The sequence below is a fragment of the Coffea arabica genome, chromosome 6e, assembly GCF_036785885.1.
Source record: "Coffea arabica cultivar ET-39 chromosome 6e, Coffea Arabica ET-39 HiFi, whole genome shotgun sequence".
Taxonomy (NCBI): domain Eukaryota; kingdom Viridiplantae; phylum Streptophyta; class Magnoliopsida; order Gentianales; family Rubiaceae; genus Coffea; species Coffea arabica.
This window is the reverse complement of record NC_092321.1, coordinates 19,376,237-19,391,996: the sequence shown is the minus strand read 5'-3', so window position 1 is coordinate 19,391,996 and position 15,760 is coordinate 19,376,237. Positions and strand designations below refer to the sequence as shown.

At 35.3% G+C, this 15,760-nt stretch overlaps 1 protein-coding gene across 1 annotated transcript; it reads left to right on the top strand.

Moving 5' to 3' along the window:
* The first annotated feature begins 1,050 nt into the window (after positions 1–1,050).
* On the top strand, positions 1,051–3,778 carry LOC113694959 (uncharacterized). Its single transcript, XM_027213895.2, has 4 exons — positions 1,051–1,247; positions 1,352–1,449; positions 1,978–2,010; positions 3,505–3,778. Exons 1-4 carry the CDS (start codon positions 1,171–1,173, stop codon positions 3,591–3,593), a joined length of 297 nt encoding a protein of 98 aa, XP_027069696.1. The 5' UTR covers positions 1,051–1,170; the 3' UTR covers positions 3,594–3,778.
* The last annotated feature ends 11,982 nt before the right edge of the window (positions 3,779–15,760 follow it).

Genomic DNA, 15,760 nt, shown 5'->3' with positions numbered 1-15,760 from the left:
TTATTTTAATTCACACAGATAAGATTTAATATTTGATCTACAAATTTTTTTTATCCACAAATTATATGACAACACGTTTAAAGACTTAATACCATATACAATGAAATCCTATTCTGAAAGAGGACATAAAAATAAAGATAAGAAACAAGAGATCAACCTATTATAAACTGTTAGATTTGATGTATAAAAAAATTTTAAAAATAAAAAATACTATGTGTGTCGAATAGGATACCGTAGATCACAAAAAATAATATCCAAATTCAATCAGTATTATTCCTTGATTCGAATATAATCCATCGGATAGGATATCCGCTAATTCGGATTGGATCCAAATCAAATTGCCAGGTTTGTTTTTTTGGAATCACAGAGTCAAGATGCACACCCCAAGATCTAGGTATTTTTCTTTATTAACTGTTAAAGGGCACAGTAAAATTGCACCTACAACCGTATCAATCACAAATCCGTGATATTTAAGGTCACAATTTAGACTAGAAATAGCTGTCTATTATATTGATTTAGTAATTATTGGTAATTAGTGGCTTTTGTTCAAGAACGCCTAAATAATTATCAATATAAAAACAAACAGAGAAAACATAACAAAAAACAAACATAAAAATGCATTTCAATTGTCGTTCTAAAAAGTTTTGCACGATAATAAATATAGTCATTACAATGATACCAATTGGTATCCATACTCTGGTTATGGTTTGTTTGGATAGGAGTTTATTTAGATGATTTATTTGAGATATTTATTATAGCACTTTTTATGATGTGATATATGTGAGATGAAAAGATGATTGAAATTTATGAAATAAATTATTTTACTTGAAATCATCTCAATCCAAACAAACCAATATATATATATGTATCATTCCCCTTTCGCATTCCAATTCCAGAACATGAAGCAAACAAGCTGTCCTGAGGTACGTGCAATTCCGGGGTGAAATAGGAATTGTACGTGAATAAATGAACCGACTTATTTTCATGGTTTTGAAAAAAAAAAAAGACTTCTTATTTTTGTTTATATATTTATATAAATAAGCGATCCTTTTTTGTTTTAATTTGGTGGCTGGCTACTGACGATTTTAGCTCGGAAGAAGAAGGAAAGAAGCGAAGAAAAACACCAAAAACCACCCCCCGACGACAACGTCGCTTACGGCGGAGAAGGCGATGGCGAGCGGCGGCCCCGGAGGAAAAGTTTCCTTTAAGGTTACACTGACTTCCGATCCAAAACTGCCTTTTAAAGTGTAAGTAAAAATTCGGAAAACCCTCATATGAATACATATAATTTTTTTACTACTTTTTTTAAATTTGATTTTAAGTTCGGTAATTTTCTGCAATCGATTTTCAGTTTTAGCGTTCCTGAAGCTGCTCCTTTCACTGCTGTTCTCAAATTTGCTGCAGAAGAATTCAAAGTCCCTCCCCAAACTAGTGCCATAATTACCAATGGTATTCAATTAATTTTAATTTCTTGGTTTTATTTTATGAAAGTGCTATTTTATTTTCATTTTTAAGCTGAACCAAGAATTGCGACTTGACGTTGCTCAGTCTAACGATTTAACTTGATACAAATCCTTGATGTAGAAATTACTATGAAGGTTTTGCTAGTTTTTAATATTTAGGGAGTCGTTGATGTTCACAAATTTGAATAAAGTTTACATTTTTATAAAAATCCTTGACTTGATCTTCAATTATAAGAGTGAAATTGAAACTATATGATTGTTTAACGAGTAAGTGATCAGATTTCAATTCTTGCAAACAGATTGTTGTTACTAAGTCATTTGGAATTATAATACTGCTGTTGGCAAAATCTATACTTCTCTAGAACTGCAAAAAGCTAGAACGGATTTAGTTAAAATGGATAACATTTTCCATTTCTATTGATAAAGACTAATAGGATTAGGTGTCTGTCATTTTTTTGGGGGTCAATTACTGCAGCTGGAAATTGTATGTTAAAATTGATTTTTTCTTCTACAGATGGTGTAGGGATCAATCCTCAGCAAAGTGCAGGTATTTTATGGTTGATCTTTTTAATTCTTTTATATGCTGATTACACATGCAACTGAGCTATTATGATTTGTTGTTACTGAATTGCATCTAAGTGGTTTACGGGATGTCCTTCGTTGACTTGGGAGGTGGAGTCTGCCAATTTTTTCGGCGATTATCCATTCTGCTGGATCCCACAATACCTATCTATATTTGATATGCAATTTGCATCTTTTATTCTGTTTTCTATATACTTTATAGGATCAATTGAGTAACTGGTTCGAAATGCTTTGGTAAAAAACTGTGTTGTTTTGCTGAAATCTTTGTTCATACTTTCTTCGGAAGTGATCATCATTCTCAAGATGATTGCAGCATGAAATCTTGTCCAAATCAATATAATCAGACTATTCTTGTTAGATTGAACTTTGCTGATAAATCCTGGTTGGGGACCTGTATCTAGAGACATTATGTTTTCTGCAATAGTTGTGGAGTTTCATTGGTCTATATTTGACAATCGTGTGATTTCATGTTGTTTCCCTTCCTTCCTTGTGTCGTATATTTGCAGCGGCATAAGGGGTTCGAGGAAGGAGGAGAGACTGATAATGCTTGTAAGGTGTCATATAATGTTAGCAATTCTGACATGTAGATGTATGAAATGGTCATTTGCAGCTATTTGTTGTGAGATTATGCTGCTTTTTTAAACCCATATCAACCAGTCTTTTTTAAACTTAAGGCTTAGTGGTCTACATATTGACATTTAGGGCTTGTTCTGATTTAACCTGATATTAAATTTGATTTCGTATAATCATTTCTTTTGATGTTCTCATTTGCTTTTGCATCTAGATTTTATATCTTCTAAAAGCCAAAAAAGCTAGAATTGACAATCTACCAAAGAGTAGCTTTAACTGATTCTTATTATTCTATGTGATCATTTTTCATGATCAGTTTTTGAAGAATCCACAGGAAACGAGATAGGCCCTTAGACTGTCAAAGACTTGAATAGGGAAAACAGCTCTAGGTTTACTGATGTGACAATAGTTGAAACCTTCAGGATTTGGAGAATGCACTTTGGGCAAAAATCTAGATAACTTGCACTAAACCAGTGATGAATCACCTCTTCTTTTCTGCATCGTGATGTTAATGCTTCCTATATGAGGCTTCCAATTCTGCTAAAAACTAATCTCTAAATGGTTTCTGTCTTGAGTTTGTTCTATGATTAGAACTTTAAGAAAGGATTGGCAGAAGGAAATAAATGAAAAGAAGAAACCACAATGTTAATCAGTTTACCAAAATGAGATAAGAAGGTGACTGGTTTACCTGTTTGTTTTAAAATTCAAAAGTTTTTTATTTTCCCTCTTTTGTCGTTGAATGCCATGTGATATCCTATTTTACTTAAGCATGTGGCTCAATTAAACTTAGGTTGTTATTTGGTGATCCATGTAGTATTTTATCTGTTTAACTTGCAATTTACTAATCTTTGTTTTTTTGTGACTTTTCTTTCTTTTTTCCTTTTTTCAGGCAATGTCTTTCTTAAGCATGGCTCAGAATTGCGTCTAATCCCTCGTGATAGAGTTGGAGCTCATCGAGATTTAGTTAACGTGAACTGAACCGCTTTTTTCTCAGAATGAATTATGTATCCTGCCTTAAATACAGATTCATCTGAACAACTAGTTAGACACCCATAATTCTGCTTATGATGATCTGCAATGTAGAGAAATACAATTAAAGGGTTAAGATATCTTGTATCCTGGATAATGGAATAAAGTTCTTGTCCTTTAAAATGTTGCGGATATTTCATGGTTGTTTAGCAAATTTTATTCTTTCCTTTGTTTATAGCAATCTAGTGGGAGCTCTTGTAGCATAGAGTCTCAGGTTTCATTTTCATCTCTGAGTTCTCCCATTCTCGCCTTTCTTTTTTGCTTTTGTCCATGGGGGAACTGGTGAGCTACCAATTTCCATGATAGTCTGGATGCGTCGTGCGGTACGCTCTTTTGCTTTCATATAGATCCAGGGTACCCCTCTATTACCCTCTGCTTCCATGTACTGAAAACTAGAGGTCTGCGCCCAGTTGCTGCTAATAATGTCCTAGGTTCTTTTGCATCCTCAAATACTCTTTAGCTAGCTTGCTAGATGCTTAGGCTTTTACCTTGCAAGAGCATTCACAATGGTTTACACTCTTTAGAGTGTAATCCAAATGTTACGTCAGCATTTCACTTTCTCTTTTTTTATTACACGTTCACTCATAATGGATTACATTCCACAAGGTGTAATAGTATGGGTTCACAATTAAATCAAATATTTATTTTAATAATGCATAACTCATATTCTATAAATAAATAAAGTAATTTTTAAAATAATTTTGTTATTTTCAAAAAATAAAGTATTAACTTTCATTAAATTTTTTACCTTTTGAATTTAGGGGAAATGCATAATTTTACACATTTGTAGGAATACCAGAAAATGGGTAATTTGAAAAATTTTGGGGGTTTTGATTTTGTGAGGATGATGAATTTTCTATATTTGGAACATTTAACATATTTGTAAAACTACTAAAATTTTCATCCATAATCACAAAATATTGAAATTTAAAAAAAAAATGCGCACGAAGGTTGAGGAAAATGAGTGAGAGAATAAAAGAAATAATAGAGTAGAAGAGTAGGATATGAAAAAAAAAAAAGGAGTGTGTTGTATGTTTATATAGAGAATTAAAATATGACTGTTGGAAAAAATAAAAGTTGCAAATTTAGTAACCATTGTAAAAAATGAACGTTGAAACAAGTTTGCTGGGCAAAACTTTGTCAGCTGCTAAATTTTGTAATGGGTGATCTATCCATTACACGCATCATTCCAACCCTAAAGCTGTCAAACATTATACCGCTTATTGTACGCGGTTGAAGATCCTCTAAAGGTGATGAGATTTGAAATTCCAAGTAGGCTTGAACCCGTCTGCCATCTGGTTTCCCTCTCCGGAGTTCTCATGAAATGTGCACGTATCTTTTAAGGAGCTGTAACAGAATCTAGGCTGACAATTAAGTGCCTGACCGAAGGGTATGGAATTAAGTACGGAGGCTAAAGCTTAATTAATGGAAGACATAAACACCTTTTATAGAATCAAGTATTCTTAGCTAGTGATGGAGGCAAAAAATGTAGGAAAAAATCTACTGCACAACTTTTTTTTTTTTGTTTGGAGAATTACTTTTACATCGTTACAACTTTTTATTTTTCCTGGGAGTAGTTACTATAAGAAATTATAAGGCAAAATTAGGATTTTTGTTTTGGGATAATATCAGAAACTTGCCTTGAGGTTTTTCTTAATATCACTTGGCACTTTTAAGGTTTTACAAATATCACTTACCTCTTTTACTTTTGTTATTTGTGTTATAAAATTTATAAAAATTCTAAACTACCCTTTTGCTCATTTTGCTAAATAAAAAACTCCTAAGCCATTTTGTGTACTCCAAAAAGAAAAAAAAATCACCTAAAAAAAATCTCTAATTATACCACCACATCGCAAAATTATAGTCCATAAAAATATAAATTTGAAAAAATTAAAAAGATATTTGCAAAGAAATATATTAGTGCTAATTTGACTCTAAATACTTCAAACTAACTTCTTATAAACCTTTTTTTTTTCGCAACCTTTTCTCAACCTCAAGCCTTTAAGTTGTACTAAATCATTATAAAAGTCAACTTCCAATAAACATAAAAGAATCATATCCTACCTTATTACAATCACAAAAGGAAAAAGATAAACAAAATGCAATTTATTGCAATTTACAAATAAAAAATCGCATAATCATCCAAAAAAATAAGTAAAAGAGTGCTGGAGTAAGGGGAAAGAAAAGAAAGTGATTTTTTATTCTTTTTTTTGTAATTTTTTGAACTCCATTTATTTGATATGTGAATGATGTACCAAATGAGGGTTAATATAATCATTTTGCAATTACTAGAGAAGGTAAGTGATATTTTTAAAATCTTAAGGGCGCTAAGTGATATTAAGAGAAACCTCATGGGAGGTTTCTGATATTGTCCCGTTTTATTTTTCCTAGGCGGTAACAATACCATACACTAGGCATAACTGCAGATCATCCACAATCAAAGTGCAAATTCACGAACCTGCGAAAGCCACCATTGAGAGATTACCTCCTGGAGATTGGATTAAGGCAAATTTTGGTGTTATGACAGTCAACAATCTGGTAGTACTGCTGCAGCTAATTGAAAATTGCAAAGCAGCTCAGTTTTCTAATATATCATCTTGGAGATTGCTTTACTAAAGCTGGTTCAAAAGATTTTGCACATTGAAATGGCGTTTCAGGCACTACCAAGCCAGCCAGATAAATTGTGAACCCATGGCCTAATTGGTTGGCCAGGAAAATACAGAGTTGAAATTGGCAGCCCATTACTTGTCTTGGGTAGAGTTTTGCTTGGCCATGGATGGTTCTGTTCCACTTTTAGATGCTCCTTTGTTTTGTGATTCCCCTTGTAGGGTAAAATAATTTACTAAAACTAAATTTCTCGAAGAGGAGAAAAGCTTAAATTTCTCTCCTTTCCTTGCTACATGCGGTTATTATCATCCCAAAGTCATAAATGTCAGAAACTTTATTGGTGCATCTTCTTTTTTTCCGATTTGAAGTTTCACCCTGGCCTGCTACCATCAATCAAACCGTCAAGGAGAGTAAACCACAGTTGAATAACTAGACAAAATCTGTAACATGGGATATCAAGCACCATCCATTCTGCTTTTATAACCACACACAAACAAAATAAATAAGTACACAAATAAATTAAAGGGTAACACCACAAGAAAAATGCAGCAAATTTCATGTTAAGCGTCATTTATCAACCTAAAGTAGACTAAGTGCTTAGGAAAGTTGCCAAACGGTGTGTGGTTTGCTGATGTGTTGCTTTGTGATGCGTGGAAAAGTTGTAGTCCTGCACGTGCTCAATGCCTGCTTTGTGATGTTGGGTGTGTTTTGCCTAAATGGGGTGTGTTTTGCCTGCTTGTATGGTACCCAAAAATGGACTCATGCCTAAAAAAAATAAGCTGCTTGTACGGAATCGAGGAACGGTGATAATAATAATAATGTTTGGCTTCTCCTGATGATAATAATGCTACTTTCCTTCCCATTTTACCTAATGTCAGGTTTTTGGTGAGATTAGAGTGTGTATTGGGTCAATGTGACAGCTCATGAGTTACCTATTTACCCTTGGCTGACATATTTATTTACATTCTTTTTTTGTGAGTTGACCTGGTTTTGTTGTTGTTGGGTTATAGATGTCAAAAGAGATGCTTAGTCACTGTGCAATTTTTCATACAGGGCTCCCTTCTTTGACTCTGATACTTTCCAACGTTCTCTCCGTACGGCCTTAGAAGCTGCTCCATACTTTGTGTCCTGGATTTTGCAGATGTTATCATGCTTTGTGGTTGCTTTACGCTTTGGGTGATCATTTTTTCTCTTTTGTTCTATTGTTTCAGCTATAAGCTTGGTTTGCTCTTTTTTCCTTTGCTTGTTGCTCTGTTCTTTTGAAGCCTTCATTTCTATTCGCCCGCTTCAGGAAAATTGTCTCGGTCCGTTTTTTGTTTATCGATTTATATGTTTTTTTACCATTCCTACTTATGAACTGTGGCAGCATTGGCCATTTTATTCACTGACTTTGTTCCTTTTTTTCCCCTTTCCCTGCTGATAAATGTTGGTCCATATATGCCTTTGCTTTTGTGGTAAGCTCATTTTTTAAAATTTCCCGCCTTTTTGTTTTCTTTCCAGCATCTCATCTTTCTGTGGTTGTCGTTTTCTCTTTTACAGCCTTATTTGATGTCCTTGTTTTTGGAATTTGGTGGCATTTTCGTTCTTGCGGGGAGCCTGCTATGGAGCTCATCTTCTGTTATGTGTTATGACAGGAATTTCCTTGCAAGTTAGATGCTTGTTTCTTTGTTTTCTTTGCCTTTTCCTTTCTTGTGCCTGCATTAGTTGATGGCTGTTTTTTTCCCCTTCCTGGTCATTTCACACTTTACGTCTTTTCCCGAACATGCATGGCTTCTTCAGAATATTCATGCTTGCTTTAGTGTTTTTGCTCGCTACATTCTTGCAGTGTAGATGCTGTCCATGCATGTTTTCATCGTTTCATTGTATAATTTTTTATATTCTGTTCTTTAGAGCAACTCGCGTGTGTTGTATTCTTTTCTTTGGATTCTGCTATGTTCTTTTATGTTTATTGTCAATTCCCACAAGCTCATCATCTTTGGACTGTTCCTTCTTAGTTATTTTAGTGAGATGGATAGAAATGCTATCCGACGAAAATGTTACGCAGAAATGTCGCACAGTGACAAGGCTACCCTTTCACGCCGGAGGCGTGAAGCCAGGCTTCTTAAGAAAAAGGAGAAATCATCGCGTTCTTACCTTCTTAGGGTGCCATTCAGACATGTTGAAACTGGTGTTTGTTTCTCTGATTTTGCTCCTGCTCGTAATGACAAGTTAGCAGGTAGTCACAATTAGATTGTTGATAATCATCCTGCTGCGCTTGAAGAATCGTTGAACTATATGTCTGCCGCTATACTTGCCTCGCTGTGTCTATCTAGTGGAGTTTCTTCCTCTCCTGTTGTCCCACATTTAGTGCAATGTAATTTTGCTCCTGAAGGTATATATGCCGTAGTACTATTCTAGTTGTCTGCCCCGAAGCCATTTAGTTATTTAATTGTTTTCCCGTGTCGACATCTTTGACTGCCTTCATTTTCTCTGTGCTTCTCTGATACAAGTGAGGCCATCTATTTGTACGCTTTGCAGCAACTCTCCTGAGTGGTACAGTTCACCCTAAGCAAGATCAGCCAGAATGTAGTACTGCAAAGATGAAAGAGCAGGGCTCTCTCTCTCTCTCTCTCCTCATCTTTCAACTAATGTTTAGCCTTCTCACCCCAGTCATAGAAATGTCTTATCTAAAACATTGGATCATCCTTCAGATAACATTGTTACAGGCTCCAACCAGAATCACCAAACTTCTGATGCTTTGAATGAAAATGCACATAACATCTCTAGAGCTGTTAAGAACTTAAACTTTGAAATCCTTAGCTCTCTCAATGCAGCGCCTTCAAATTACTTCTCCAGAAACTGTGTTTCTTCTTCTGCTGCATTCAATCTCCCATCTATAAGCATCTGTCTGGGTACAGGTATTGCAACACTTGGCAATTGTTTTCCTTGAGTTTCTTGTTCGCTTCTGGTATCGTCATCTTTTGTCTGCTATTTCATATACATAAGACCATCTATATCTCTGCATTACTATAGCTTCGTGCAACGGCAGAGTTCCTCGTAAGAAACGTCCCACAGAGAGTTGTTCTCAGAAAAGAAAAAAAAACGGAGCTTCTGCCTTCTCATTCTTTACCTCATGACCATTGTTCTAAGCAGAAGCATCGGAGTGGTCTGTCTATAACAGCATCTCATCTTCTACAAGTTACCGTTGCAGTCCTTAATGAAAATGAACAAACCTGTCATCCTCATACTGAAAGTACAAATGCCATCTTTGAATCTATGGATGGGTCAAATTTTAGATTCCTTGGCTCTTCCGATACTTCGTGTTTAGGCCACTTATGTGAGCATGGTGTGTCTTCTTCTATTACATTCAATCCTCAATCTTTTAGCCCCGCTCAGCCTACAGGTATTATTCATTCATTTTGCTAATTCTTTTTCTTCCTTTCCGTGTTCAACCTCTGTCTTTTAAAAAAATTAATTTCCCTCTTCTAAGAAATGTTGTGCGTTATGCCCAACTTATTAGAATTTGCTACAATTGTAGATGTCCTGTTGCTTTAAGAACAAACAGTTATTCCTTCTAAAATAATAGAACGATTTGCTAGGCAACACGAATGAGACCAGCAAATCATCTGATCCTGCTGTTGGTGTTACAACTACTACAAGGAATCGTTCAAACGTTATATTGACAAGAAGGAGGCAATCAGGTTGCCCTTTCTTTGTTTGTCATATTTCTGACCTTTTCTCCCATATTCCCTTTATATTAGTCTTTTTTCAGATTTTCTTATGAGCATCGTTCGCATTACATAGCCTAAACTACAGGGACAGTTACTAGACATCGTCGCTCAAAAATCTCTAGGATTGATGAAATTTCTAAAGAATCTTTATTGCTTCCTGATGCTCCTGATTGTCAATATTGTGGAGCTAAAAGATTCCATTTGGAACCCTCTAGCTTTTGCTGTTCTCAAGGAGAAATTTCTATTATTGCTCCTCTGATGCCTTACGCTCTAAAGCGTCTATTTATAGGAAATGATGAAGAATGTGAGCATTTTAGAAAATTAGCTCATACTTATAACAATAACTTGTTTTTCACCTCATTTGCTGCAAAGTATGATCTAGAATTGACAAGGAATGCAAGGGGAGTGTATACCTTTCGTGTCCAGGGACAGGTTTATCATTTTCTAAACAGTTTATCATAGTCCGATGATAGACCTTGAGGAATCCATCTCTATTTTTTTTATATCGATGAATAATTAATCAAGCGAGTCGCTGCTTTTGACAAGCAACGTGAGAGCACTTTAAAGCTTTTGATGGACATACTTTCTGATAATCCTTATGCTAGATTCTTTAAGGATCTAAGGGATGTTCCACATCTTGAAAAACGTAATGTTGTGTTTAACTAATATCCTGACCTTGACCAGCGTATTTATAATCTTCCTTCTACTTCTCAAGTTGCCGCTATATGGACTGAAAATGATGATGAATCAGTTGATGAGCAAGCGCATATTCTCATATATAGCCACTCAAATATTGCTCACAAGATCCAGCATTATTATGCTTGTTATGATCCTTTGCAGTATCCTCTCTTATTTCCTCGTGGTGAATCTGGATGGCACCACGGAATTAAGCGAGCCTATAAAAGAAAGCAAACTGATCATTCCTGTGATGAAGAGCTTATCATTGATCCCTCTTCTGTACAGGAACCATATGAACTTATGGATTTAGAAAAGAGAGGCAAGTACATCTCCTAACTTTTATAATTTACCAACTTCACGGTTATGAAATAAACTTTTGTTTACATGTAGAATTTTTTCATTTCCTATAGCTGCTGACCATGAAAGAAGGATGAGCATACTGTATCGGCTACAGAGTATTACTGCTATAGGTTCCAGATCAGGAAAAATGACGAATCCATGCTATTGCATACTCTTAGATTGCTGCAGCAATTTTCGGTTGATTCCTATGTAAAAATTGAAACATCTCAGCTGGATTTTCAGTGCAAGAGGCAAAATGATATTTGGACAGAAATCCTTGAAGGAGTCCTAGATAGTGTTTCCATTGGTCAGAGCGGAGGCTCAAAAGTTAGTCGCAAGGTGATATTATCGGCTTCTTTTATCGGTGGTCCAAGAGATATGAGGCGAAGATATCTCGATGCAATGGCATTGGTACAGAAATATGGAAAGCCGGATATTTTTCTGACCATGACATGTAATCCAATGTGGAAAGAAATTCAAGAAAATCTCTAATTTAAAGAAAAACCTCAAGATAGGCCAGATATTTTGTCTAGAGTATTTAGAGCAAAATTTGAAATACTCAAGGCTGAACTTTTAGACAAAAATTTTTTTGGAGAAGTCGCTGCATGTGTTTATGTTATTGAATTCCAAAAATGGGGCTTTTCTCATGCTCACTTGTTATTAATCTTGAGGCCACAATTCAAGTTGCTTAATCCTGATTCATACGATAGAATAGTTTCTGCTAAACTCCCTAATCCTAAGTAGTTCCCTCATTTGTACTCTCTTATTCTTAAACACATGGTTCATGGATCTTACGGAGACATGGACAAGAATAGCCCTTGTATGAAAAATGGTAGCTATAAAAATCATTATCCAAAAAACTTCTGTGAACATACAACTCATGCCGAATACAGCTATTCATACTATATGAGAAGGAATGCTGGCAGAAAAGTAACTGTCCGCAGGTTTGAACTTGACAATAGATGGATCATTCCTTATAATCCATATCTTTTAGCCTTGTTTGATTGCCACATGAATGTGGAAATCTGTTCTACTTTGAAGCTAGTTAAATATTTATACAAGTATGTCTTCCAAGGACACGATCTTATCAGTTTCAAAATTATATCTGATGATTCCCGTGCCGACGTCGATGAAATTAAAGAATTCCAGCAGGGAAGATGGATTTCAACCCCTGAGGCTTTTTGGCGCATATTTGAATTTAGACTAAACGAGATGACTCCAGCAGTTTATACTCTTTAAGTTCACCTACCTGGCCAGCAGCTTATTACTTTCAACAAAAACTCAGACCTTTTTTACAGCTGATGAGGAAAATTGACTTCTCAAAAATTATGTTGACTGAGTTATTCAAAATGAACGAAACAAATGCAAAGGTTGAAACGTTGAAGTGCTTTTATAGAAAATTTTCAGAACATTTTGTTTGGTCTTTTAAATTTAAAGTTTGGACTGAGAGAAAGCGTAAAAAAGCCATTGGAAGGCTGGTCACAGTCAGCCCTTGTGAAGGAGAGAGATATTACCTTAGACTCCTGTTAACTCATGTTCGAGCACCTACGTCATTTGATGACCTGTTAACTATTAATGGCCAAAAAATGAATTGCTTTAGAGATGCTGCTTTGGCCCTTAGACTTTTACAGTCTGATACATATATACAAAAGACTCTTGAAAAAGCAGTTGTTTTTCAAATGCCATCCTCTTTGAGACTGTTATTTGCTACTATTCTTGTTCATTGTTCTCCAGCAGATCCTCGGTTTCTTTGGGACAAATTTCAGCTAGATCTCTCTGCAGATTACCAGCGATCCCAACATCTTTGTTTTTATACGGCTGAAGAAATCAGAAATAAGGTCTGTAGGAAATTAAAAAAATGGTCGAACAGATGGGTAAAAGTTTTGTTGACTACCATCTAGCTGCAGACACTTCCACAGATATGCACTATGATCAGCTAACAAAGGAAATTGAATGTGAGAGAAGTATTGAAGTTCTAGCAGAGTATCTTCTAATGCCTTTCAGGTTAAATGTTGAACAACGACGTGCCTATGATTTAATTCTCCAGTCAGCTTTCTCTCCTCTTGGCCAAAGTTTTTTTATTGATGGCCCTGGAGAAACTGGTAAGACCTTTTTATATAGGTCCCTTCTAGCTATTTTGAGATCCCAAGGCCACATTGCTATTGCAGTTGCAACGTCGGGTGTCGCAGCCTCTATTCTTCCAAGAGGAAGAACATCCCACTCTAGATTTAAAATACCATTAGATTTTTCTAGAAATAAAACCTGCCAGATTAGTAAATAGGGCAGTGTTGCGAGATTACTTTTTCAATCAAGGTTAATCTTGTAGGACGAGGCTTCAATGGCCAAACGAGAAACTATTGAAGCCTTTGATGGTTTGCTTAGAGATATAATGGACTGTGACCTTCCGTTTGGAGGAAAAGTAGTTGTTTTCAATGGTGATTTTCGTCAAACTTTGCCGGTTATCAAACAGGCTACAAAACAGGTTCTTATAGAATCTAGTCTTCCTAATTCTCCTTTGTGGTCTAAGTTGCAAAAGCTCCAGTTGACGCAGAATATGCGAGCCATCTTAGATCCAACATTCTCAGAATTCTTATTGAGAATAGGAGAAGGAAGGGAAGCTGTTGATTGACATGGTGAAATAACTTTATCTTCTGAGATGGTCATTCCTTATACTGAAAAAGAAGAATCTTTGAATAGGTTAAGGAATTTTCCCTTCCAAGTGCTACTTTTATCAGGTCCTTCCTCTGTAGTTGAACATTTATATATTCTCACTTAGATTTCTTACGGACAGGTTGTTCAAATCTGTTTTTCCAGATTTAATGACCTATTCAAAAGATCCTTATAGTATGATCAATAGATGTGTCCTTGCTCCAAAAAATAGCTCAGTTGATGAAATAAATGACGTGATGATCAAAAGATTTCCTGGAAATCTTCATGTCTATGTCAGTTCTGATAGAACCGTTGATCCATGGCATTAAGGAGACTATGAAGATTTCTTGAATTCTCAAAATCCAAAAGGCTTTCCTCCTCACAAGCTGCTGCTCAAAGAAAATTGTCCAATCATGCTTATAAGAAACTTGAACTCTACAGAAGGATTGTACAATGGTACGCGACTCATTTACAGAGAGCTGAGGCAAAATACTATATGCGCAGAGATAGCTTTTGGTCAGCATCAAGGAAAAAGAATTTTCCTCCCTAAAATTCCTTTGCAAGTATCTGATGATGACAAGAATGGCCTGTCATTTATAAGGACACAGTTTTCTGTCCGTGTTTGTTTTGCCTTGACAATCAACAAATCCCAAGGCCAAACACTAGATTATGTTGGAATCTACCTTCGCGAACCAGTTTTTTCTCACGGACAACTATATGTTGCTTTATCTAAAGTTAAAACATCTGCAACACTTAAAGTCCTTATTCTGCCTGAAACTTTTGATGGCATAAAAATTGATTGCAAGACTAGAAATGTTGTGTTTGAAGAAATACTTCAACTAACTGAACACTAGGACTGCATGTTAGGGTTATTTAAACTTAAGGTTTGTTGCCCATAATTATTATTTTGTTGTTATAATGCCTACAATACCATTCTTTATTCGTACTGATATTTGATAGGTATTTCCTTTATTGTTTTCCATTTAGCATGGACAAACTCTTATCCATAAAAGAAATTCTACCTGATATGCAAGACTGGTCGTGTAAAGTTATTGTTCAGGAAAAATAGCAAGTTACCCAATCACTGTCGACGCTGACAAAGAAGCAAAAGTTTATTTTTGTTGATATAGAGGTAGATAAATACAACCTCTGCATTTAAAATTTTTGTTTATATTATATTCATATTCACAACTGATTGATTCTTGAACATTTTCGTTTATGCAATAGGGATCAAAGGTTGAAGGCATTATTTTCAACCTTGATATTCCTAGGGTTGGACCAATCTTGCAAGTCTACAAAAAGTACAGGATATCGAATACTGTGGTTAGACCAATGCACCTAAAATATCAAACAGCTGAACTGACAATACAGTGGATGATCACTAGTAAAACTGTCATTGAAAAGGATGCTGATGACGAAGATATAATGCCTGTCAAATTTAACTGCACTCAATTCACAGACTTGGCACAGTACATAGATCATAGGGATAAATATGTGGGTATGTATGTTGTGTATTACACATATATCATGAATTTCAACTTAGAGCAGCTTTTACAAGAACATTTTCCTTTGACAGATGTCCTTGGAATAGTTATTGAAGCACAGGACATGAGGATCTTTAATAAAGATTTCAAAGAATCTATTATTCAGAAATTCGTCCTTGTCAATGAACAGTAAAATTTCCTTTCTGCTGCACTTCAAACTCTTACTTAGTTCCATTCTCATTTTCTGTATATCTCTTATATGTCTTAACAGCTGCTTATTGTCTGCGTATTAGATCACAAGCTGTCATACTTTCCATATGTCGCAGGCTGAAAGTTAGCAACTATAATGGTAATTCTGCCTCCATACATTTTTATTTTAATTTTCATTTCCATGAAAAATTGATGCACCAGACTTTCCAATGTATCATCATTCTTAATCCTATAGGAGTTGCATTGTCGACGTGGTTTGATTCTGCGATCCTCGTTGACCCTCATGTACAGGAAGCAAGAGAACTAAAGAACTGGTATTAATTAATTATTTATGTCATGTAAGCAATTGATTACCTGTAATCAATTGTTTCCATTACTATTTTCAATTACTCTATCACAAGGCGATGAGAAATACCAAACTACTTGCAGCAATCATTGA

Bases quoted from the DNA above. Each gene is read 5' to 3' on its own strand.
- LOC113694959 (XM_027213895.2), top strand. From the start codon at position 1,171: ATGGCGAGCGGCGGCCCCGGAGGAAAAGTTTCCTTTAAGGTTACACTG. The intron at 1,248-1,351 runs GTAAGTAAAAAT...ATCGATTTTCAG, and splicing joins CCAAAACTGCCTTTTAAAGT to TTTTAGCGTTCCTGAAGCTG. The intron at 1,450-1,977 runs GTATTCAATTAA...TTTCTTCTACAG, and splicing joins TAGTGCCATAATTACCAATG to ATGGTGTAGGGATCAATCCT.